Source organism: Conger conger, chromosome 9 (assembly GCF_963514075.1).
Source record: "Conger conger chromosome 9, fConCon1.1, whole genome shotgun sequence".
Classification (NCBI taxonomy): domain Eukaryota; kingdom Metazoa; phylum Chordata; class Actinopteri; order Anguilliformes; family Congridae; genus Conger; species Conger conger.
This window is the reverse complement of record NC_083768.1, coordinates 19,472,809-19,498,389: the sequence shown is the minus strand read 5'-3', so window position 1 is coordinate 19,498,389 and position 25,581 is coordinate 19,472,809. Positions and strand designations below refer to the sequence as shown.

General features: G+C 42.6%; 1 protein-coding gene across 1 annotated transcript; it reads right to left on the bottom strand.

The window, feature by feature from the left end:
* Window positions 1–1,301: 1,301 nt before the first annotated feature.
* On the bottom strand, window positions 1,302–25,581 carry LOC133137577 (protein asteroid homolog 1-like). The gene is made up of 12 exons (XM_061255909.1): window positions 25,412–25,581; window positions 17,241–18,610; window positions 16,659–16,884; window positions 15,423–15,615; window positions 14,818–15,016; window positions 11,821–11,869; window positions 9,233–9,630; window positions 8,961–9,150; window positions 5,967–6,485; window positions 5,208–5,306; window positions 2,158–2,350; window positions 1,302–1,626 (listed from the first exon to the last, which is right to left on the bottom strand). The coding sequence occupies exons 2-12, from the start codon at window positions 18,603–18,605 to the stop codon at window positions 1,347–1,349; spliced, it is 3,711 nt and encodes a 1,236-aa protein (XP_061111893.1). The 5' UTR covers window positions 18,606–18,610; window positions 25,412–25,581; the 3' UTR covers window positions 1,302–1,346.

Sequence of the window (25,581 nt, the reverse complement as noted above, 5' to 3'; positions counted from 1 at the left end):
TAATTTACATATCAGATGGACAGCCAATCTATAACCCTTCCAATATTTTATGAACAAATGCTTATACTTTGCTTATACCAAAGTACTTCCAAAGGGTATTAGATTGTATTGACCCCAAGTTATATATTTTCACATCATTTCCATGTGAAATTCCTAGAAAATCTCTTTTCATCATTTCAAGATGCAAAGTGCTTCAGCTCCAAATGCCACAGCAGCTCACATTGTGTCTGGACTGACTGACAGCTGTACAGATTGACCTGAGGTTTGCAGGTGAGAGTGCTTTTGTGCTATTAACAGACACAGTGCCTATCCACCTGGGACTCACAGTGGAACAGTACAGAGGCAGTCCCTGTTGGGTAAATCCCATTCTCTAAGCACTGTATCATGCATATGAACTACACTAACAATCGTAAGCTCATCACACAGTGCCATTGTCTGGGCATGGGACATGGGTGTGACTAACAATTATTGTGGCTGTAATTATCAGGTTCTCCATCAGATGTGCGAAGCACTATAACTTCCATGAACAGTTGTTCATTGGGTGCCACCAGTTACTATGTTTAACTTAAATCCAGCAGAAAGAATTCACAGCAGCATAATCTTAAGCAATACAAATCAAGCTTTTATTTAGTTAATTCGCATCAATACAGGATGCAGGGAAAATATATTTGTGGTGAGATATATCACAGTGCATTTCATGCAAATGTTTGAGTGACAGTTTTTAACTTACCCAAATGCAGCATCAACAAATATGTGTTGGCTAGAACATAAAGCTATATTGTTTTTTTCTAGAAATTAGATGGTGCTCGTTGCACCACTGCAGTGGTACAAATGGCAGTGAAGACTGGCAGCATGTAGTATCACCATATAAATTGACTCATATTGTTTGCATTGCTATGCTAAGTGATAAAAACAAGCTGTTCATATCCTCAGCACCTATTTGAGCCTATTTTACCTTTTGTCAGCTGTACATTATCAAAAAGATATTTGGTCATTCATTCCCTTTTACAATATCCTTTTTTAAACAAGTGTATTTCAAGGGATCTCCTCTCTATGCACTTAGCTGCCGCATATTGTGGTTACAATAATTAAGGCTTTAAAATACAACCTCTATAAAGAGAAATATACACATAATGAAGTGTATGTGCATTAAAAAGAATTTGATGATTTGAATACATTGCAAAAGTTTAAAAAATCCAGCTGTGCCATTAAAATATATTTTTAGACACAGTGCAAATGGGCAAGCAATTCAAAACGGCAAGCAATTCCTGAGCTGTAATTACACATGGAATGTCACAATGTCTTCGCCTAAGCCTGCAACTTTAAAAATGGGCACTGAGTGCTGCCTACTCTTCATCAGCATCGTCATCCTCGCATGTTAACAGAGCGAACCTGTTGACCACACCTTGGGCACGTGGGGCTCTGCCCCGCTTATTTGGCCTCCGTCCTCTTCTCTTCTTTGTGGAGGAGGGGGCAAAGAAGTCAGCACCCACAGAGTGCCACATTGCCCCTTGGATGGCGCTGTAGAGCTGTGCAGGAAAGGGGGCTCCCGTCAGCAGAACCTCTGGGGTACTGCCCCCCTTCATCTCCTTCACGGCACCGTGCACAAATGTCCCACCGTACAGCCTGTCCCAAGAGAGACACGAAAGTCTGCATGACCCAGGCACGAGCTAATTCACCACTTAACTAAGAGCCTTTCACTCAGAAGACCTGAACTGCTCTTGATTGGGAGTGTCAACAATAGGGGGTTAGATCATTGCAGTGATCATGTGAATAGCTAATACAAATTCATGGGACAACACCTCTGGAATTCTTGGATTTGTGATATTAATGACTCACAAACATTACTTGTCAAATTGTCAAAAACAAGTGTGCCTTGTTTGTTATTTTCTTATACCTGATACTTTCACAAATAATGATAGTGAATAGCTAATACAACTTCATTGGACAACACTCCTGGAATTCTAGGATTTGTGTAATTAATAATTCACTAACATTATTTGTGAAAGTATCAGGTAAGAAAATAACAAACAAGCCATACTTGTTTTTGACAATTTGAGCTTTCATGTTTCTCCTGACTACCTCTCCTGGAATATTGTTTTATCTGAAAGGGTAAACAGCCCTTTGTGAGAAAGGGCACAGTCAGGCATTCTGTACCAGGCACACTCTGGCTCTGGAAGTGGACAGCAGAGCAGCTGGTTCAGGTAGATGCTCATCCACAGGCAGGACTGCCACTGGCTGTAAGCATGAGCCACGTCCAAATCAGGCCCTCTCCTCTCATTCGCTCTGACCCGTAGCCTGCCCAGCCTATTACAGACTGCCCTCACGCCTGGGTACTCAGCCACTGGGCCTAGAGGGAGAGAGTTGTGTTGACCATTACCGATGATGTAACACCACCCGTCTGGGCATCAATGAATGAATTCAACATAACTGAAATCAACCAATGCTGCACTAAGGGAGACAAGGAACAAAGGCAAAGAACAAACAGCACAGGAGTCATGCTATTGCATTAGGTACGTTATTTCCATACCATTGTGGAATGTATGCAGCATTATACATATACAGTTCAATGTACACATAACAAAATGTGTAACCAACTACAGATGTGGTATTGTACTGCTCATCTTAGTTTATATGATACATTGGGTACTACAGATGATATCATTGGCACTGGTGAACATTCTAACTTCAACTGATATAGATAAAATGTATGTCCAGGCACAGTTAACAGAATGCACTGTCCCAATATACAGTGCATCTGGAAATCATGTGTCATGTATCTACTCAAAATGAAGGTAAACACAATGACGGGTTCTTTTACTTAGTTCTTTTTATTTGCTAAGCCAAAAAGCACGGTTCATGCTCAACACTTGCAAAACAGACAAGGAGCATATTTTTAGGCATTCAACTTGAGAGCGCGCCAAATGCACAGGGTGGCGCTATTTAACCTGGCACGCTCAGCCAATCCTTATCCAAGGGCAAGGTTATCCAATTATTAATTAATACATAAAATGTCTTATCCTTTCTCACTTCATTTTAATTAAACGCATCTTTTCTGTAGCCTGGAGTATATAACACTCCTCCCCTGAAATCTGAAACCAGTTTCTCAGAAAGCACTCCCATTATATTTTCCCATTTACTGTAAGAGAAACTAGTTTCTTACAGATTTAACCTATCTGGCGGCTTAATCTGCTGCTTGGGTCTCTCCCCAGATTCCTGACATGCCATAGGAACAGGGGCATTCAACACCGGCAATTTTACATTCACAGTATGATTGAATTCATTAGAATTTTCAGATCCTGCCACACTGGCATGTGACACACTTGAGGACATTGCCAAATCAGTTGCATCAGAATGAGAACACATTGCTGGACATTGCATCCGCATGAGAAACCATGTCACCCGCCACATTGGTGCACATTTCAGTACTGATTAGTTGATTTACATGCCTCTTGTAAATACCTTCACAATGCTACCTTGTAAACACTTAACACCTTCCCCTCCCCTGTGGTTTCGAACCAACACTTGTTGTTGTTTGGGGTTTTACCTGTAGTGGAGTTTTACCTGTAGTGGATTGTGGTGTGCGTCTATAGCAAAAGAGGAAATTCTGAATACAGTGGTTGCCTCTTCCCTTTTTCCAATGCCCTTTTCAAATTTTGCACTAAGCGTTCTGCAGCTCCGTTAAAAATGTCTGAATTTCCCTTGACACAAATTGAGGTCCGTTATCGGATACTACCTCACTTGGAAGTCCCCACGTAGCAAAGTATCCCCGTAACACCTCTATGGTCTTTTCAGCTGTGGTACTGGACATAAGTGCAATCTCAGGCCAACGAGAATAGCTATCAGTGACAACTAGGAAATTGTGCTTTCCATTCTGCGCAAAATGCAAATGGTTCTCTGCCACGGAGTGTTAAGCCAATTCCAATTATGCACAGCAGCTGTGGCTGGCTGATTCCTCTCCAACTGACATGTCTGACATGTACTGATAAGTGATTCTCTGTCTGAATCAAGATTTGGCCACCAAAAATGGCTACGGCCTTCATTTTCACTATTCCCAGGTGATTGTTGTGCAATTCTTTCAACATTTGTGGTTTTAAGACCTCCAGTACAATAACCCGGAAACCCCACATTACACAATCCCTTTCAACAGTAAGCTCTGAATTTCTCACAAAGTAGGGCTTCAGCTCAGCATCAGTCACATGCTTTAGCCATCCGTTTAAAGTAAAGTGTTTCACTTTCTGTAACACTGCATCACATTTTGTTTGATTAGCTATCTCTTGAGCTCAGATTGGTACCATGTCCAAAAACGACACCCTGATAAGACAGATGGATAGAAGATCTACTCGGCATTGCCATGTTGCAATGAGGGCTTGTACTGTATTTCGTAGTGATAAGAAGCAAAAATAAGTCACCACCTTTGCAGTCTAGCTGCAGCTAGTGTAGGAACACCCGTTTTAGGTCCAAAAATCTTCACTAACGGTTTATGATCAGTGGATAAAGTGAATTTACGCCCATACAAGTACTCATTAAATTTTGTTACACCGAAAATGATTCCCAGCGCCTCCTTTTCTATTTGTGCATAGTTAACCTCGGTTTTAGTTAGCGTGTGCGACGCATAATCAATGGGTTTCTCACTGCCATCAGGTAACTGGTGCGAAATTACTGCCCCGACTCCGTAAGGAGAAGCATCGCAAGCCAAAATCACTGGAAATTTGGGGTTGTAATGAGTTAACACTGGCTTTAGTACATTCAAAAGCTGCCTGGCATTGATCAGACCATTTCCACTCTCTGTCCTCACGCAATAACTCCGTCATCGGCTTAATTTCTTAATTGCTTCAGTTTTCTCCTTCATGGGGGGCAGCCCCTCTGAATCAATAACATGCCCTAGGTATGTTACACTTTTCTCAAAGAAAACGCATTTTTCCTTGTTTACTCTAAGGCCACGTTCTTGCAGTCTTTGCAAAACCCTTTTAAAATTAAACAGGTGTTCATTTGTCTTTTCCAGTTCTCAATATGTCGTCTAAATAGCACACGACACCTTCAAGACCTTGCAATATCTGGTCCATAGTAAATTGAAATATTGCGGGCGCGCTAGCGACCCCATATGGCAATCTGTTGTAAACGTATAGGCCTCGTTGCGTGTTAATCATTCAACTGCAACCGCGTATACGCCTGAGTCAAGTCAAGTTTCGTAAAATGCTTCCCACCTGCCAATGTGGAGAACAGGTGTTGTGTTTTCGGTAGCGGATATTGATCTATATCAAGCCACGGATTTATGGTTACTTTGTAATCTCCGCATAGGCGGACTGACCCATCACGCTTTGGAATGCAAACGAGCGGCGCAGCGCATTCGCTGTGCGGTACAGGAGAAATTACTCCCCGTTGCTCGAGTTCAATTAGTTTCTTGTCAACAGCTTCGCGCAGTGCGTACGGCACTGGTCTCGCTTTGCAAAATTTCGGTCTGGCATCTGGTGACACTCGCAGTGTGGCGGTTACACCTTTTGCACAGCCTAGCTCTGAACTGAACACTGATTTGTGAACAGCGCACAAATGTTCCACTGGGTCATCTACGCGATTTACTTTAGACCAGTCTAGATTTAGAACTCGAATCCAATCGCGACCCATAAGCGCTGGACCCTTACCACGTGAAACAAGCAATGTCAGTTGCAATTGCTGCTTTTCACATTGTACATTCACCCTGATTTTGCCCATCAAGTCTAACAGTTGATCAGTGTACGTTTTCAAAGTAAGATTGCATGGTTGAAATTGCACATTTCTAAACTTGGAGCAATACAAGCTTTCAGAGATGACAGACATTGCTGCCCCAGTATCTACCATGTACATCCTAACTCCATTACATCTCACCATAACTTTATACGGTTTCACATACTCACAGTTTGTTTTCACCACATAAAGTCCCAATTTAGTTCGTTCGTTGGTTGCATTAGTTTGCAAAGTCACAGTACCTTCAGTCGTGCTCTCCGTTTTGTCCACAAAGTTCACTTCTGGACCGCTTCGAGAATGAAAAGAACGGCTCGCCGACCCACCAGTCTCTCGCCGCTGCTGCTGCTGCTCCTTGGCGGTGGCGTGGAGGTCGGGGTGCTTGGTCTTGCAAGCTCGCTCCAAATGTCCCGTCTTGCCGCATCCTCGACAATGAAACTCTTTAAACCGGCGGTCGCCTGGTGCATGCCCTTTCCCCAGGCATCGATGGCACTCGCTGCCGGTGTTGCTTCTTGGCTCCGTTCTCCCCATTCTGAACTCGCGCTGCTTCGCCCCCCGTTGCTGCAGGCCTACATGGTCAGCTCGTAGGTGCGGTGATGGCGGTCCCCTCTGGATGGACTGCAAGCCAATGCTGGTGCACTCGAAGTTATTTGTTATCTGGATCATTTTCGGCCACGTTAATTCGTTATCACTGGCTGCGTTCAGTAGTTTTCGGCGCAGTTCCTTGCTGGAAATGCCGAAGACGAACTGATCTCGCAGCTGGTCTTCCAGACCCGTGCCAAAATCGCATGTGCATGCTAGCCCTTTTAAGCTAGCTATGTAGTCTGCAAAAGACTCTCCAACCTGTTGACGGCGATTTCGAAAAGTGTACCTTTCGGCTAACACGTTCTTCTTTGGCGTATAAAAGTCTCTCATTACTTTTAACAAATTGTCGAGTGGCGTTTCGCTCACTTTGCTCCGTGCTACCAAATCTTTTTACACTGAAAAAGTGTTAGGGCCTACCACCGATAAAAATACTGCTCTTTCGATCATCTTCAATGTTGTTAGCTGACAAAAATTGCGTAAGTCTTTCCTCGTAGTTTTCGAACGTTTCTGCCGTTTCGTCAAAAATGTATCCTGCGTCTGTGCTGTACAACGCCATGTTGCTGCTCTCAATTTCAGTTCTTGGCTTACTGGGTCAAGACGGAGGTTTTCCGTTTCATATAAAAAAGATACTAATCCGAATCCTCGTCGCCAACCTTGTCATGTATCTACTCAAAATGAAGGTAAACACAAAGACGGGTTCTTTTACTTAGTTCTTTTTATTTGCTAACCCAAAAATCACGGTTCATGCTCAGCACTTGCAAAACAGACAAGGAGCATATTTTCAGGCATTCAACTTGAGAGCGCGCCAAATGCACAGGGTGGCGCTATTTAACCTGGCACGCTCAGCCAATCCTTATCCAAGGGCAAGGTTATCCAATCATTAATTAATACATAAAATGTCTTATCCTTTCTCACTTCATTTTAATTAAATACATCTTTTCTGTTGCCTACAGTATATAACATTCGGAACCACCAGGACTCTTCCTAGAGCTGGCCGCCTGTCTAAACTGAGCAATCGGGGGAGAAGGGCCTTAGTCAGGGAGGTGACCAACAACCCGATGGTCACTCTGTCAGAGCTCCAGCGTTCCTCTGTGGAGAGAGGAGAAACTTCCAGAAGGACAACCATCTCTGCAGCAATCCACCAATCAGGCCTGTACGGTAGAGTGGCCAGACGGAAGCCACTCCTTAGTAAAAGGCACATGGCAGCCCGCCTGGAGTTTGCCAAAAGGCACCTGAAGGACTCTCAGACCATGAGAAACAAAATTCTCTGGTCTGATGAGACAAAGATTGAAATCTTTGGCGTGAATGCCAGGCATCAGGTTTGGAGGAAACCAGGCACCGCTCATCACCTGGCCAATACCATCCCTACAGTGAAGCATGGTGGTGGCAGCATCATGCTGTGGGGATGTTTTTCAGTAGCAGGAACTGGGAGACTAGTCAGGATTGAGGCAAAGATGAATGCAGCAATGTACAGAGACATCCTGGATGAAAACCTGCTCCAGAGCGCTCTTGACCTCAGACTGGGGTGACGATTCATCTTTCAGCAGGACAACGACCCTAAGCACACAGCCAAGATATCAAAGGAGTGGCTTCAGGACAACTCTGTGGATGTCCTTGAGTGGCCCAGCCAGAGCCCAGACTTGAATCCGATTGAACATCTCTGGAGACATCTGAAAATGGCTGTGCACCGACTCTCCCCATCCAACCTGATGGAGCTTGAGAGGTGCTGCAAAGAGGAATGGGCGAAACTGCCCAAAGATAGGTGTGCCAAGCTTGTGGCATCATATTCAAAAAGACTTGAGGCTGTAATTGCTGCTAAAGGTGCATCAACAAAGTATTGAGCAAAGGCTGTGAATACTTATGTACAGGTGATTTCTTAGTTTTTTATTTTTAATAAATTAGCAAAAATTTCAAAAAAAACTTCTTTCATGCTGTCATTATGGGGTGTTGTGTGTAGAATGTTGAGGAAAAAAATGAATTTATTCCATTTTGGAATAAGGCTGTAACATAACAAAATGTGGGAAAAGTGAAGCGCTGTGAATACTTTCCGGATGCACTATAAGTTACACAATGCATGCACTATTGGTTCTGAATCTTGCATCTGGGGTATCAATTTGTGGGCTGGTTTTCATTCCAACCATGAGTGCAATCCCAGAACTTTTTCTTAATTACACTTACAGACAAGCTGAAATGAAAATGTACTTTTCCCTCAATTTAACAAATCCTTTATACCCATACAAACACATCTTGGTGTATAATACACGCCAAAGTGTTTTTCATCCACTTCCTGGAAAACTAGATTTTACAAGATTTGATGTGATCGTGTGCCTGTGTATGTCGATAAAATGTTGTTCCCTACAGCTTCAGGTTCCCCCTACATCTGGACAAAGGGAGACCTTCTGCTCGTGAGCCCCTCACCTCTGGAACTACCCTCCCTGATGATTTTAGAACTACCCCATCTACTGATGCTTTTAAAACCTTTTTTTTGCCAACAGGCCTTGCTTTTAAAATCTATAAAATCTGCTTAAAGATTTGCCACTGCAAATGAGAAGCGCTATATAAATTGAATTTATTATTATTATTAAATAATAATACTAAAAAGACAGTAATCCCTAGCATATATGAGGGACAGTATGCCTTACAATTTGCTGTACCTCTCTGGCTGCCTCCAAGTCTGCAGAGTTCTCCATACACAATGCCCAGCAGCAGAGCCTGGACCATCTGAAGGTTAGGTTTGGGCTTGGAGCTGCTTAGCCAGTAGCAGGTAACATACACAGGTAAATTGAGGTGGGGGCGATCGGCTATAGTAATGGACTCGTCTGCTCCCAGGGTCTCCAGGAGAACCTGGAGTCGGACAGGTAAAGGCACCTACAAAACAAGTGAGTACATGAAACATAGTCAAGCAAACAGAAGTGTTATGGATCACCCTCCCACCCTTCAAGTCGAAGATATAGAAATCACTGTCCTTGCTTAGCACTGCGCAGTTCCACTCATTGGCCAAGCAGGCAATCTCTTGGTCAGCCTCAAACATGCAGTGGATAAAGGGGACATTAAGGCTGGCCAGCTTCTGTCTGAAGACCGCTCTGGAGAGGAGTGTGAAGGGAGAAACTTGGGACTGCTTTGACTTCCCAATTGATATCTTGCCAGCCTCCTCGATCCTGCCCTGGACTCGCTCTTTTAGTGTTGGAAATTTCTTGCCACTGTAATCAATCGCCCCATCCATCACGACAAAGGGCTTTATGTTGCAGGTGGTAAGGGTCTCAAAGAATTGTTGGATGATGTTTGCGAAGGATTCATAGTCTCCCCCGTGCCGCTGGTCCAAGCCTGATTTGATGTACAAGTTGCAGAAAAAGTTGTTTCCATCAATTACAAGTTTGGTGTTTTTTAGCTTTCGTTCCTCATAAAACTGTTTCTTATTTCCTTCAATGTAACTTGTGAGTCCTCTCACACCCATGGTTTCTGCTAGGGGCAAGGGCAAGGTTATTATATACAGCCTCCACCAGCAAATATAAAACATATTTTCCTCATAGCTATAGCCATTGTAAAATTGTTTAAAACCCTGGTGGAAATGCCAGCTTGGTTCTAGCCTGGTTTTTTTCGCTGGACCAGCTGGTTTGAAGCTGATTTGGAGATGGTCAAACTCGTAACAAGCTGGTAGATAAAACAACCATACTGGCAAGACCCTGTCCAGCTGATGGAGCAGCTTGGTACAAGTAACAGACCATCCAGCTGGAGCAGAAGCTGGTCCCAGCTGGGATTTCAAATAGCTTCAATGCTTTTATCACAAAGTTCTATCAGGAAATTGACTACAATAGAGAAAAAATAATAATTAAAAGAATGATAGGCTTTCATTCATATTCATTACTACAGTAAATGGTAAATGGCTGGCATTTATATAGTGCCTTTATCCAAAGCGCTGTACAATTGATGCTTCTCATTCACCCATTCACACACACACTGACACACCAGCAGGAATTGGCTGCCATGCAAGGCAACAACCAGTTTGTCAGGAGCATTTTCAGGGGCACTTCGACACACCCCGGGTAGGGGATCGAACCGGCAACCCTCAGATTGCCAGACAACTGCTCTTACTGCCTGAGCTAATGTCGTTTAAGGGGGCCATAACTTTTTCACAGGGGTGATATGGGTGATTGATAATGTTTTTTTAATCAAATAAATCCATCCATCCATCCATTATCTTAACCCGCTTATCCTGAACAGGGTTGCAGGGGGGCTGGAGTCTATCCCAGCATACATTGGGCAAAAGGCAGGAATACACCCTGGACAGGTCGCCAATCCATCGCAGGGCACACACACCATTCACTCACACACTCATACCTATGGGCAATTTAGACTCTCCAATCAGCCTAACCTGCATGTCTTTGGACAGTGGGAGGAAACCGGAGTACCCGGAGGAAACCCACGCAGACACGGGAGAAAATGCAAACTCCGCACAGAGAGGCCCCGGCCGACTTGCTTGCTGTGAGGCGGCAGTGCTACCCTGGAATTGTATTGGCTCAGCTTGGATGTGGTAAACTAGCAAAATGGGTTGCTTTAACAGCTTACTAGCTTACACTAATTTTGAAATATTGTGCTGATGATGCCTTGAAAGATTAAAGGAGGTGAACAAAATTAAGATAAATAAGCATGGACTCGCTATCCATCAAATCCTTAGAATAAGTGCAAGGTGAGTGCAAATAATGCATCCTTAAAAGACATGAACTGTCTGTAAGCAAGCAAAAAAGTTAACTTACATTTCAAATGTGTCACCGTGGATTCAGAATGAGAGATGCTGACTATCTGAGTCAGGTAACATACTTCAAAACACTTCCTGCATTTAGTGTATTTTATTCGCAGAGGTGTTCTTGCTTGTTGTCAAAGTGAATAACGAATGAGTATCAAACTTGGTTTGAGTTAGACTGGTTAGACTAGTAAGCCTACATTGCTGGCTGCTACAACTGTCATTTGCCTGTGTGTGTGATTAAAATATCAAATTGAATTGGTTTCAGTTAGACAACATTGTTATGTTATGTATGATATATGTTCATTATGTTTCCTCAGAATTATTTGTATCATAGTCAGAATGCATCTACAGCATGGATTGAATCATTATCACTTTATTAGGTATTTACTAGACTCATTTTATGGACTTATTGGTCTTCTGCTGCTGTAGCCTATTCACTTAGACGTTTGGCTCTTTGTATGTTCAGAATTGCTCTTCTGCATACCACTATTGTAATGTGTGGTTATTTGCGTTACTGTCATATTCGACCAGTCAGGCCCTTCTCCTCTGACCTCTCTCATTAACAAGGCATTTCTGCCTGCAGAACTGCTGCTCACTAGATGTTTTTTGTTTTTCGCACCATTCTTTGCAATCTCTAGAGACTTTTGTGCGTTAAAATCCCATGAGATAATCAGTTTCTCACACCACCCTGTCTGGCACCAACAAACATTCCACGGTCTGCAAATGAGTAGTGGAATGTGCACACGTGCACCCATGTGTATGTACAGTACCTGCCCCTAGAACAACACTGTGTCCAGCTCCCTCATCGATCCCCATAACCTGAGGAGACAGGGAGGCAGTGTCTGAATGATACACCGTGTCAGGAACCAGAACAATAAACAATAGCGAGACCACAGGAGCAATTTTTAAATCTTTATTAAACTTGCAGCAGAGTACACAGGCAAGGGTCACTAACCAGCAAGCAGTAGCAGTAGAGATCAGGCAGTTTGCAAACAAGAGTCCAGGCAATGGGTCAGTACAAAAGCAAAGAGATATAGGAGTCTGTGGATTCATCTGACCAACCACTGCCAAGTGGGCCTTCTCCTGCGGTCAGTCCTGCCCTCAGGGACAATCCACCAGACCAGACATCACCAGACCGAGCCGTGAGGCCGTGAGGTCAGACTTCCTTACAGGTATAGAGACACTTAACTCTCTAGCTTTAATACGTTTTCGGTTTGAAAACGGTTTGATTACATATTGATGGTATTGATATTGTCATTGATGATTTTGACTGTTTTTCATACTGACATACAGTTGTTATAAATTATGCACTCTTGAGTTATGACATGGAGATATGGAAATGGACTGTATGGCTGTTGCCGAAGTCGAACACCCATGGACTGTTTGAACTGTTCCAGAGTAATAGGGACAGCAACTATCGAGGGCAGAATAATCCCTACGTTGCTGTGGATGGCGGGCAGTCTACCCCAAAATCCTAGTTTCTATGTGACCCATTGTTATGAAATTATACCTGTTCTGTCTTGGGTAATTCATGTGATTTCTCAACTACTTAAAGGGGGAGATGTAGTGATAAGTGAATGTATGGGCCACCGTAGTGCCCTTCCTGTGATGTCATATTTACGTGCTTGAGAAATAAACCATATTTACGTGCTTGAGAAATACACGGTTGTCACGGTTAACACTTATGACACTTGGCATATCAGAAAATAACACCACCACCAAATGAATTAGCCTGCCACAAGTTTAATGAATAGTTTATACTTAAAGCCTTATTTGTATGCATACAGAATATATATACATATAAAATATTTTCAGTGATTTTCAAATTGGAATGTAGAAATGCATAGTTTTTGATGGCTGTATGATTTTTTATAAAAGCAATGAAAAAAAGAATTCAGTTTAGTCCACATACAGTCCATATGCAAAGTTCTAAAAAAGTTAACTCTCAAAAAATGTGTTTGCAATTGTAAAAAAAAAACAAAAAAAAACTGAAACAAACCCACAGTATGTTGACATTTTTTTTCACAGAATTCTGATTTTGTTCAGCAAGCTCTTCGGGAAAATCAGACTTTATTAGTACAAGTGCACAAAGCCGGATCAATTCTGCAGAACTGAACGTCAATTGTTGGTTTCACACCCATTTTATACACTTCTATAACTCCTCCTAAAAAATACCAGCTGATCTCTGACACGCCACAATGATTTCAGCACTCTTGGGTGCCAACATCATTGTGGCAATCGCCCAAATTATAATTTTGCTTTGTGAGCTATTTAAAAATAAATGTTCTCTCGTCACAATTTTGCTTGGTAAGCTATTCTCTAAAAATGAATGTTTTCTTTAAAGATGACACTTGTTTTGTAAGCTATTCTGAAATGTTTTCTTGTCCAAAATAATTGACATTTTGCATCATAAGCTCAAAAAGAAATGATATTTTGCATCATAAGCTATTCTTAAAAATAAATGTTCTTATCGCATTGTACAGGCATACAGCTGCTCTGCAAACTGTCCTTGACAAAGGTAGCCCACCCCCACAACGCAAGACATCCTGCCCTGCAAGCTGTTTTTTAACAAAAAGGAATCATAAAAGATTAATGATGCAAAACATGCAAGACATGCAAGACATACTCAATCATACTTTAATATTTGAATAATGGTGGTTTCTTGCGTTTCCATAAGCTCATCTGTAATTAATGATATAGGTTAATTGGCTTACATATTGATTACATGAGTAATAGGCAGCATACATGTGATATATATTGATTATAGGCCGCATACATATTGGTATACTTTTGGCATGAAGCTTTAAGAGTTTTGGAGGAACCAGCTTGCTCAACTCTGACAGTTTGACGGTTTAGTCTGATTTTGTCTTGTGATTGGAATGGTAAATGGTTGGCATTTATATAGCGCCTTTATCCAAAGCGCTGTACAATTGATGCTTCTCATTCACCCATTGATACACACACTCACACACCGACGGTGATTGGCTGCCATGCAAGGCACCGACTAGCTCGTCGAGAGCATTTGGGGGTTAGGTGTCTTGCTCAGGGACACTTCGACACAGCCCGGGCGGGGATCGAACTGCCTAGGTAAGCAGCATTTTGAATAGTTAAGTTTGGTCACTTTTGCTTTGTTGATTGTTTACTTATTTATGAGTATTTCACAATAAATTTGTTTGAACCAATGTTGGTTCAAACCAAAGTTTGGAAGTGCAGTGTTACCCTTTTCAGTCTTGTGTCTAAGATTTTGAAAATTTAGCACAAACTTGTGAGAATAGTGCCAAAGTGATGTGTACTGTAATAAAAAATAGATTTCCCCAAAATCAAGCTTTCATCATTTTTGGCATCTCTGGTTTAGAAATTGGTGCATCCACCGCTGGCAAGGAGTCTTTTCCTGTAAGGCTCTAATACCTGTGCATTATACGGTAATACCTGTACATATAAACGGTATTACCTGTGCATAGAAACATGTGCATTATACTGTAATACTTGTGCATGTACATGCAGTATTAAAAAGATAAATGATATCTGAATGAATTGCAAAAGTAAACTCTTTCCAGCTATACTAATAAAATGTAATTCTCAGTACAGTGCAAATTGGCAAACATTTCCTAAGGTGTAATTACAAATTACAATTTGTCTTCTCTGAAACCTGCTACAGTCTCCTCCTAAAACTGCAACATTAAAAATTAGTGCTGCTACTATTCATCAACACCATCATCTTGTAGAGCATACATGTTGGAGGAGCAAAACCTCTATGTGGCTCCAACCCCCTGAACTTTCTTACGGGCATTCACCCACTTCCTGGACGGGGGCTTGAAAAAGTCAGCACCCACAGAGCGCTGCACCACCACTTGGATGTCGCTGTAGAGCTGTGCAGGAAAGGGGGCTCCCATCAGCAGGTCCTCTGGGGTACTGCCCCACTTCATCTCCACCACAGCACCGTGCACGAATGTCCCACTGTACAGCCTGTCCCAAGAGAGACATGAAAGTCTGCATGACCTGGGCAAGAGCCAATTCACCACTTCGCCAAGAGCCTTTCACTCAGAAGACCTGAACTGCTCATGATTGGGAGTGTCAACAATAGGGGGTTAGATCATTGCAGTGATCATGTGAATAGCAAATACAAATTCATGGCACAACACCTCTTGGAATTCTTGGATTTGTGGAATTAATGACTCACTAACATTATTTGTAAAATTGTCAAAAACGTATTATTTGTGAAAGTATCAGGTAAGAAAATAACAAACAAGCCATACTTGTTTTTGACAATTTGAGCTTCCATGTTTCTCCTGACTACTTCTCCTGGAATATTGTTTTATCTGAAAGGGTAAACAGCCCTTTGTGAGAAAGGGCACAGTCAGGCATTCTGTACCAGGCACACTCTGGCTCTGGAAGTGGACAGCAGAGCAGCTGGTTCAGGTAGATGCTCATCCACAGGCAGGACTGCCACTGGCTGTAAGCATGGGCCACGTCCAAATCAAGCCCTCTCCTCTCATTCGCTCTGACCTGTAGCCTGGCCAGCCTATTACAGACTGCCCTCACGCCTGGGAACTCAGCCGCTGGCCCTAGAGGGAGAGAGTTGTGTTGACCATTACCGATGATGTAACACCACCCGTCTGGGCATCAGTGACTGTCATTACTGTCAGTGACATCAGTTCAGATGAGCCATTGAGCTTCCTACAGAACTCTGAAATCAACATAACTGTGAAATCAACCAATGCTGCACTAAGGGAGACAAGGAACAAACGCAAAGAACAAACAGCACGGGAGTCATGCTATTGCATTGGGTACATTATTTCCATACCATTGTGGAATGTATGCAGCATTATACATATACAGTTCAATGTACACATAAGGAAATGTGTAACCAACTACAGATGTGGTATTGTACTGCCTATCTTTTGTGTATATGATACATTGCGTTCTACAGATGATAGAATGTTCACTAGTGCCAATGATAACTTAAACTGATATAGATAAAATGTATGTCCAGGCACAGTTAACCGAATGCACTGTCCCAATATAAGTTACACAATGCATGCACTATTGGTTCTGAATCTTGCTTCTAGGGCATCAATTTGTGGGCTGGTTTTCATTCCAACCACGAGTACAATCCCAGAACTTTTTCTTAATTACAATTAAAGACAAGCTGAAATGAAAATGTACTTTTTCCGCAATTTAATAAATTCTTCATACCCATACAAACACATCTTAGTGTATAATACACGCCAAAGTGTTTTTCATCCACTTCCTGGAAAACTAGATTTTACAAGATTTGATGTGATCGTGTGCCTGTGTATGTTGATAAAATGTTGTTCCCTACAGCTTCAGGTTCCCCCTACATCTGGACAAAGGGAGACCTTCTGCTCGTGAGCCCCTCGCCTCTGGAACTACCCTCCCTGATGATTTTAGAACTACCCCATCTACTGATGCTTTTAAAACCTTTTTTTGCCAACAGGCCTTGCTTTTAAAATCTATAAAATCTGCTTAAAGATTTGCCACCGCAAATGAGAAGCGCTATATAAATTGAATTTATTATTATTAATAAATAATAATAATACTAAAAAGACAGTAATCCTTAGCATATATGAGGGACAGTATGCCTTACAATTTGCTGTACCTCTCTGGTTGCCTCCAAGTCTGCTAAGTTCTCCATACACAATGCCCAGCAGCAGAGCCTGGACCATCTGCAGGTTAGGTTTGGGCTTGGAGCAGCATAGCCAGTAGCAGGTAACACACACAGGTAAATTGAGGTGGGGGCAATCTGCTATAGTAATGGACTCATCTGCTCCCAGAGTCTCCAGGAGAACCTGGAGTCGGACAGGTAAAGGCACCTACAAAACAAGTGAGTACATGAACATAGTCAAGCAAACAGAAGTGATATGGATCTCTCCATCATTCATATGGTATGATGCAAATGAATACAATATCTTTGGGCATCAAATTTAGGTCAAGGGGTTTAATGCCTAGTTATTGAGTACTGCAAGGAGAGAGAACATTGAGAGAAATTCTCACATCGTAAGAATGGTACTACTTAGCTGGAATAACTGGTTAACTGTGCGGATGAGGAAGGATGTGCAATAAAGCTGAATTTGAACTAAATGCTCATTAAAGGACCCACATAGCATTTTTTGAAGAAGGTGTGAAGGGCTCAAAAAGCTTCACTGACACAATGACTAAGCGTAGCTACCTCATTCAATTTCTCCAGAGGCAACTGCTGGAACCCACTTGGAAGAATGGCGTCAATGGAGGCTCCCCTGAATTTGAGACCCTGCCTGTCAAACTCCTGCACATGGTAAAGCGGGCTGCCCTCGGTTGGATTTGTGGTCTCTCCCTGCTCGCTGTCCTGCCCCTGGAGAAGCTTCCTATTCCCATCCAGAAGCAGGCCATAGAGGACCTGGCGGATTGGCAGGGAGGTTGTGTGGCTGCTGGGAAGCTGGCAGTTCTCCACCTGCACTCCCAGTATGGTTTTCTGCAACACTAGGACATCAAGAATGAAGGAGGGCAAGTGGCCACTCGACAGTCTATCCAGGAGCCATTCAGGCAAGTGTCTCACAGGCTCCGGGAGGTTGGCTGGTGTGTAGTATTTTGCCAGGTTGTCCACTGCAGCTCCATGCATGAAGTACTGCGCCAGGTTACTGTGGGAGACTTTGTACTCCTGCATTCCGGAGATTATATCCTGAGTGATATCCTGGGCACTGTCTCGGACAAGAACTTCATCCATCGCTTCCTCCGGCCCAGGAAATTTGGAAAGCCAATGGAGCAGGCCATCAATGTGGGCATGCATCCAGCTGTGTGCAGGCTGGGCCACTTGCGAGAAGTTAACCCGGCTAAAAAACGTATTCCTGGACCTTGGGCTGGTGTAGTCATTGCCAACAATCACCGCAAAGAGAGGGAGCAGCTCTTTGTTCATGTGATTGAAGCAGGCACAGAAGTAGTTGATGGAGAAATGGGAGACTGGAATGTACCTTTCCGTGGTCTCCTGGCACATGCTGATGTTGTGCCACTCGAAAAACTCGTATGGGAGGTACCCACCCTTCAAGTCGAAGATATAGAAATCACTGTCCTTGCTTAGCACTGCGCAGTTCCACTCATTGGCCAAGCAGGCAATCTCTTGGTCAGCCTCGAACATGCAGTAGATAAAGGGGACATTAAGGCTGGACAGCTTCTGTCTGAAGACCATTCTGGAGAGGAGTGAGAAGGGAGAAAATTGGGACTGCTTTGACTTCCCACTTGATATCTTGCCAGCATCCTCGACCCTGCCCTGGGCTCGCTCTATTAGTGTTGGAAATTTCTTGCCACTGTAATCAATCGCCCCATCCATCACGACAAAGGGCTTTATGTTGCAGGTGGTAAGGGTCTCAAAGAATTGTTGGATGATGTTTGCGAAGGATTCATAGTCTCCTCCGTGCCGCTGGTCCAAGCCTGATTTGATGTACAAGTTGCAGAACAAGCTGTTTCCATCAATTACAAGTTTTGTGTTTTTTAGCTTTCGTTCCTCATAAAACTGTTTCTTATTTCCTTCAATGTAACTTGTGAGTCCTCTCACACCCATGGTTTCTGCTGGGGGCAAGGGGCAAGGTTATTATATACAGCCTCCACCAGCAAATATAAAACATATTCCTCATAGTTACAGCCATTGTAAAATTGTTTAAAACCCTGGTGGAAATGCCAGCTTGGTTCTAGCCTGGTTTTTCGCTGGACCAGCTGGTTTGAAGCGGATTTGGAAATGGTCAAACTCGTAACAAGCTGGTAGATAAAACAACCATACTGGCAAGACCCTGTCCAGCTGATGGTACAAGTAACAGACCATCCAGCTGGAGCAGAAGCTGGTTCCAGCTGGGATTTCAAATAGCCTCAATGCTTTTATCACAAAGTTCTATCAGGAAATTGACTACAATAGAGAAAAAATAATAATTAAAAGAATGATAGGCTTTCATTCATATTTATTACTACAGTATAGTCACCTGGAATTGTATTGGCTCAGCTTGGATATAGTAAACTAGCAACATGGGTTGCCTTAAGAGCTTACTAGTGTAGGAACCACAACTCCCACAATCCCACAGGACAATTCCGCGACGTCCACCCCGCATGACGTCTAGCTTGGTTTAGCCAATCCCGCAATGGCGGGAGCAATAAACTTTCCCCTATAAGAGCAAGACATGTTCTCGGGATCCCTCTCTTCTCTTCCCTTTCTTCCTTCCCTTCCTCGACGCACCCTTTTTGGCCATTCGCTTCGGCTCATCTGCTCCGAGCCTCTGACAGAGGCTGAATGCTGCACAGCGCACTACCAGGCCTACGGACACACCTAGTTACCTTGCGGTAACTTCGTGGCCTATAGCGAGTGGAAACTGGTGTACACGGAATGCTACATCAGTTTACCCCTGCAAAGCTCACCAAGGAACAACATCAACAAACTTTTCCACCCGGAAAAAGGACCAGCGAACATCCTTCCAGCAACCGAGCGGACCAGACAGCAACGCGCGGCTAAGACGGGAACGCCCCAGCTTTGCGCACCTCTCCAGGACACGCATTCACAGCACCATTGCGGCTCCTAAAAGGACAGCACGTCTTTTGAATCCAATGCGTATGGACTCAGTAAGAGAACAAACATTCAGGCATAGCCAGTGTTTAGTTTAGTCTTGACTGATATTGTGAATCTGGGTTCTATATTTGCCGTCTTACTGTTTGAATGTATTTTTGTTAGCCATATATGTACCTGAATTGATTTGCCGTCTTCCGCGTATGTAATTAGAATAAAACTACGCAAGTAGTCTGTTCTCACAGCTAACTCTATCACTGACACGCCCAATTTACCTTTCCTTTGTCCAAGGGACACACGCGCGCACACACACACACACACACACACACACACACACACACACACACCTACTAACTTCCCGTTAGTTTATCTGTTCTGTGTTTGTACGTTTGCTAAATAAATATATTTTATTCAACCCGGTGTCTGTTTTGGCGTCACATAGATATGAGAGCCGAGTTAAAGCAGTCTTTCGAAGAACTTCTAACATTCAGGTTATCGGTATGTTTAATCATTAATATTAGTTGTTTTAATTATTAATTTAAATACTAAATTTGTGGTTAGATATTTCCGATAACAGTAATTTTATGAGACTGATTACTTTTTGCAGTTATACTGCTACATGACATTAACTGGTGCTCCTGTTTCGTAGAGAGTGAAATCCTTAATTTTGTGCCCCGTGTGAGGCAGACTAGCTTTGGCTCAAATTTCATGTCTTGTGACTTCATAACGAATTCCCCTTCATTATTTGGAGCTCTGCGTGAGAAAGACGAGCTTTGGCTCATATTTCATGTCATGTGACTCCAGAACGAATTCTCGGCATTCTTTGGCTCTCTCAGCTAAATAGCCACAAGTGCAAGTTTCCGAAAAGACCACTAGATGTCACCATTGTACCATTTTTGAAAGCCTGCATGAGCCGCTTTCTCAATACACTGCCCCCTTGTGTAACATTGTGGCATTACATTCGTAATCTTACACGGTAGTTTGTTGATTGGCATTTACCTTCCGGTGTAATACGTATTATCAATAATAGTATTATTAGCCGTACTGTATTATTAATTTTAATTACCTCATCAAAGTAATTTTAGTAATTAATTGAATTTTACCTTTAAATCCAAATTTAATTGTAATTTCAACCTGTCACATTCTGGTATTTAGGATTAATGTGATCAGCATCACAGTTCCTATTTTACGGTCTGAATATCCGCCATATGTTTGGTCATTTTTCTGTTGTTGCATTGCAGTACCGCTTGTGCTACCCAAGTCCCTATGTGATGCTATAGCTACCTTGTACTATAGCTAGAGAATATTCAAAGAGCTTTTTAAATTCTTTATCCTTCATCACAACTTATATGTTGGATTGTGATTTTGGGTGAACAATTCATTGCCAAGTTTTAGGAGCTCAAGGCCCTTGTGAAATAGTTAACTTCAAGAGTACCGTCTTAAGTTACTGATTCAGCTTTTAGCTTTATTTGGCTTGAGATATGGAACCTATATCTATTGATGAGTACCTTTCCTTTTTAGCCCACGGTTTAGCACCTGGCTACATAGCTTTCCTGAATCAGATGAACCTCACTGATTGTAGGAAAGAAATGTTCTCCTTAATCAACGGGAAACGTCACCCAACCATTCAAAAGACCCAATTCTAAGTTGTCTGGTCTTGAATTTTGCCAGACAGATTAGTCTTGCTCTTCAAAGCAACAAAAACCTAGAATCAGAGATGGCATACCTCAAAGGACAACACACTAGTGTTTTACTTGAGCTTCAAACTGTTGGCAAGAGAGCAGTTAAATACTTGCGTGATCTGCATTCAGCCGAATCAGATCTTTGTTCCTACAGAGAGGAATTATTTCAGTTGAAGAGTGGATGCCACAAGCTACCACATCCACTCTCTTCTCTGAACCTGCTTTCTCAGGCTTGCCCAACTCCAGCTTCTCCTGCTTCCTCCTTCCACCACAAGGCGGGGGAAGGGGGGTCACAAATTGATTCAGGTTTGTCAGATCCCGGTTCCACAGCTTGCTCTGATGGAGACTCCTCAGTCTCCTCAGATTGCAGTGCTGTTGACCACCCTTGCAATGGTTTGTCCACCTCTTCCCTAGAGAGGGAAAGGGGGGACTCCATCCCAATGGTGGTCCATCTCCACAAAGGAGGAACAGTCAGGCAAGTACAGGACTGCACCTTCCATGCTTACCCCTCTAGCAAGGAGGTCAGAGAACCCTCCCGTGGACACGGTAGAAGTGATTCTGTATTATTAATTGGGCACACAGAAAGCAACGCTAATGCTGCTAGCTTTCCCTTTATAACTAAGAGGATAGGTGACCGCTCTGTACAGTACACTGACAGTGACAATTCATCTTCTGCCAACGATTGTGAGAATAATGACTGTTTTGCAGCTCCACCCCCTAAACCAAACCGAGGACGTTGAGCTCCGCATGAAACGCATTGACATTCAAATGTGATTTCTGTCTCTCCTTCCCCAAACAGGCAGACTAGTGCAACTTCACATGGTCTTCGCTTTGAGGAGCTAGAGGCCATGGCAAAGTATGTCCATGTATTTGACCCCAAGGACTCTGAATTTAACATTCAGACTTACTTGAGAGAAGTTGACTACTGTCTCTCGGATCTGCCCAGGGCAACCGATCGAGAAAAGGTAAGACTTGTATGGAAAACCTCTACCAGAGAGATCCATACATTTATGGAACAACTTCCACCAAAGGTTCGTTCTTGCTATGCTACGGTTTGTGAAGCGTTGGTAGCTGAGTACCTGCCACAGTTTGATCAGGCAACAGCCATGATCAAATCTGTGTAGGCTAAACATAGCCGCACAGGCTTAGATGAAGATCAAGCTTTCAAATCCCTGTTTGTGCACAACCTGCACCCCTGCATCCAAACTCATGTTTCACTGTTTTCAAGGGGCCAACACTCAGCCCTTGAATTAAGGAATGAAGCCCAAATGGTCTGGGACACTTTAAGGATTGTGCCCAGGAACGAGGGATTGGAAACAGCTAAGCACGTTGTGCCAACCAAGCTCGCTGGCACTTTCCAGGTTGCCCCTTTAAAGTCTAATAGCTTAAAACAATGGCATATGAGTAAGTTCCCGGTTAAGAGCCACCGTGGCCACTTCTCACACTCTGATTCCAGCCGGAGAGAAGACCGACCCGATAGGCCCAAGCCTGAGAGTCACCAGCGTGACTATGATAGGGAAGATACCTTGTCTGAAGAGAGCTTCTTCAGTTTTTCTGAGGACAACTAAAGCCTCTAACCTTTGTTCAGTGGTGTGTATGCCTTGAGTAACCACTCCAAAGAGCTGTTTGGTCTTGTTCAACATCAAAAGATGTTGAGTAAGACCGGTTGATAGCCATGGTCTCCTCACAGGCAGACTCTCTGCTGAAGCTTTGACCGCTTTCTTTTGCACACCTTTCCTACCAAAGGGGGGTGGCAAAATAAACTGGTAGTTTACAGCAGTCACTTAGATTTGCATGTAGCAGCAGCAAACGCAGATCGTAAGTAGCTACTGTAAAGTTCAATAATTGCTTCTTTCTAGAGCTACTGAACCATGGTAAAGTATTGCATGTAGGAACTACAGTGTAATCTTTACAAGTACAATGGGCTCAATAATTATTGGCACCCCTCACCAGCAATGCACAAACAAGGCTTAAAAAAAAAAGAATAATATAATTATAGAGAAAGGTAATACACCAACATGTGCCAAATACTGTACTTTATTAATGTTTCAATGGAAACAACCAAAATCATAACAATCATTTAATAAAAAATAAATTTCAACAAAATCAAGGTTTCAGAATTATTGGCACCCTTCACCTAGTACTTAGTGCAACCACCTCTGGCAAGGATAACAGCATGGAGTCTCTTCCTGTAATTTTTTGACAAGATTAAGGAACACATTTGGAGGGATTTTGGACCATTCCTCTTTGCATATCCTTTCAACATCCTTCACGTTCTTGGGTTTGTGCTGACCTCTTCAACTGACCTCTTCAACTCAGCCCACAGGTTTTCGATTGGACTGAGGTCTGGTGACTGAGATGGCCATTGCAGAACGTTGATTTTGTTGTCACGGAACCATTTCTGTGTGGATCTTGAGGTGTGTTTTGGGTCATTGTCTTGTTGGAAAGTCCACCTACGACCAAGTCCCAGACTTCTGGCAGAGGGAACCCGATTTTTAGCCAAAATTGCCTGATACTTGCTGGAATTCATTATGCCATCAATCCTAACCAGTGCCCCTGGACCTCTGGAATTAAAACAGCCCCAAAACATATTTCACTGTGCGTATGAGGTGCTTCTCCTTGTATGCATCTCTGTTCCAACGCCAAACATACCGATGCTGTATCTGACCAAAACGTTCAATTTTGGGCTCATTTGACCAGAGAACCTTGTTCCAGTCATAATGTAAATGACATTTGGCAAACTCCAAGCGCTTTCTTCGGTTATGGAGGTGGCGTCTGATGGTGCTTTTTGAAACCTGGTGACCCCAAGATGCCACCAAGACCTGCAATTCTTTCACTGTGATCCTTGGGGATTTTGTTGCTTCTCTCACCATTCTCCTCAGTATCCTGGGGGGCAAGATGCAGTTGCATCCTCTACCCATGAGATTTTCAACAGTTCCATATCTATAATTGCTCTGACAGTGCTCAGTGGTATATTCAATCGTTTGTGAATTTTCTTGTAGCCATCACCACGTTTATGAAGGTCTACGACAATCTGCCTCTTTTGAACTGCCAATTCTTTTGTTTTCTTCATGGTGTTGGATGACAAAGGGATATTGCATGTGTGTTACCTCATTTTTAAACCCTGGTGAAACAGGAAGTGATGTAATCACTCAATACAGTTCTTTAACACATAGATAAACTTAAATAAGTGGAATTTAATACGTGGTTTAATTTTGGTAGGTGTTATTTACAATAATCTTTAAGGGTGCCAATAATTGTGAAACATTGATTTGGAGGAAATTAGATTTTTAATTAAATCAGTAAATGATTTTTGTTGGTTCCATTAAAACATTAATATAGCACAGATAGTATTTATCACATGCTGGTATTTCGCGTTTGTCTAAATATATTGTTTAGAATTTTTTTGAGTATTGTTTGTTCATTTTCTGTCAGGGGTGCCAATAATTTTTAAGCCCACTGTATATTGCCACACCCTGAATTGATTCGCCGTCTTTCGCGTATGTAATTAGAAAACTACGCAAGTAGTCTCTTCTCACAGCTAACTATCACTGACACGCCCAATTTACCTTTCCTTTGTCCAAGGGACACGCGCGCGCGGGCGCGCGCGCACACACACACACACACTACAAACTTCCCCTACTAACTTCCCGTTAGTTTATCTGTTCTGTGTTTGTACGTTTGTTTAATAAATATATTTTATTAAACCCGGTGTCTGTTTTGGCGTCACATAGACATGTGAGCCGAGTTAAAGCAGTCTTTCGAAGAACTTCCAACCTTCAGGTTATCGGTATGTTTAATCATTAATATTAGTTGTTTTAATTATTAATTAAAATACTAAATTTGTGGTTAGATATTTCGGATAACAGTAATTTTATGAGACTGATTACTTTTTGCATTTATACTGCTACATGACATTAACTGGCGCCCCGGTTTCGTAGAGAGTAAAATCCCTACACTAGCTAACACTAATTTTGAAGTATTGTGCTGATGATGCCTTGAAAGATTGGATAAATTAGGATAAATAAGCATGGACTCGCTATCCATCAAATCCTTAGAATAAGCGCAAGGTGAATGCCAGTAATGCATCCTTAAAAGACATGAACTGTCTGTAAGCAAGCAAAAAAGTTAACTTACATTTCAAATGTGTCACCGTGGATTCAGAATGAGAGATGCTGACTATCTGAATAAATTAACATACACTTAATGCAGGAAGTGTTTTGAAGTATTTTATTCGCAGACGTGTTCTTGCTTGTTCTGAATTCTGAATGCTATCCCTTATGTCTCTGCCAAAGCAATAAACTGGA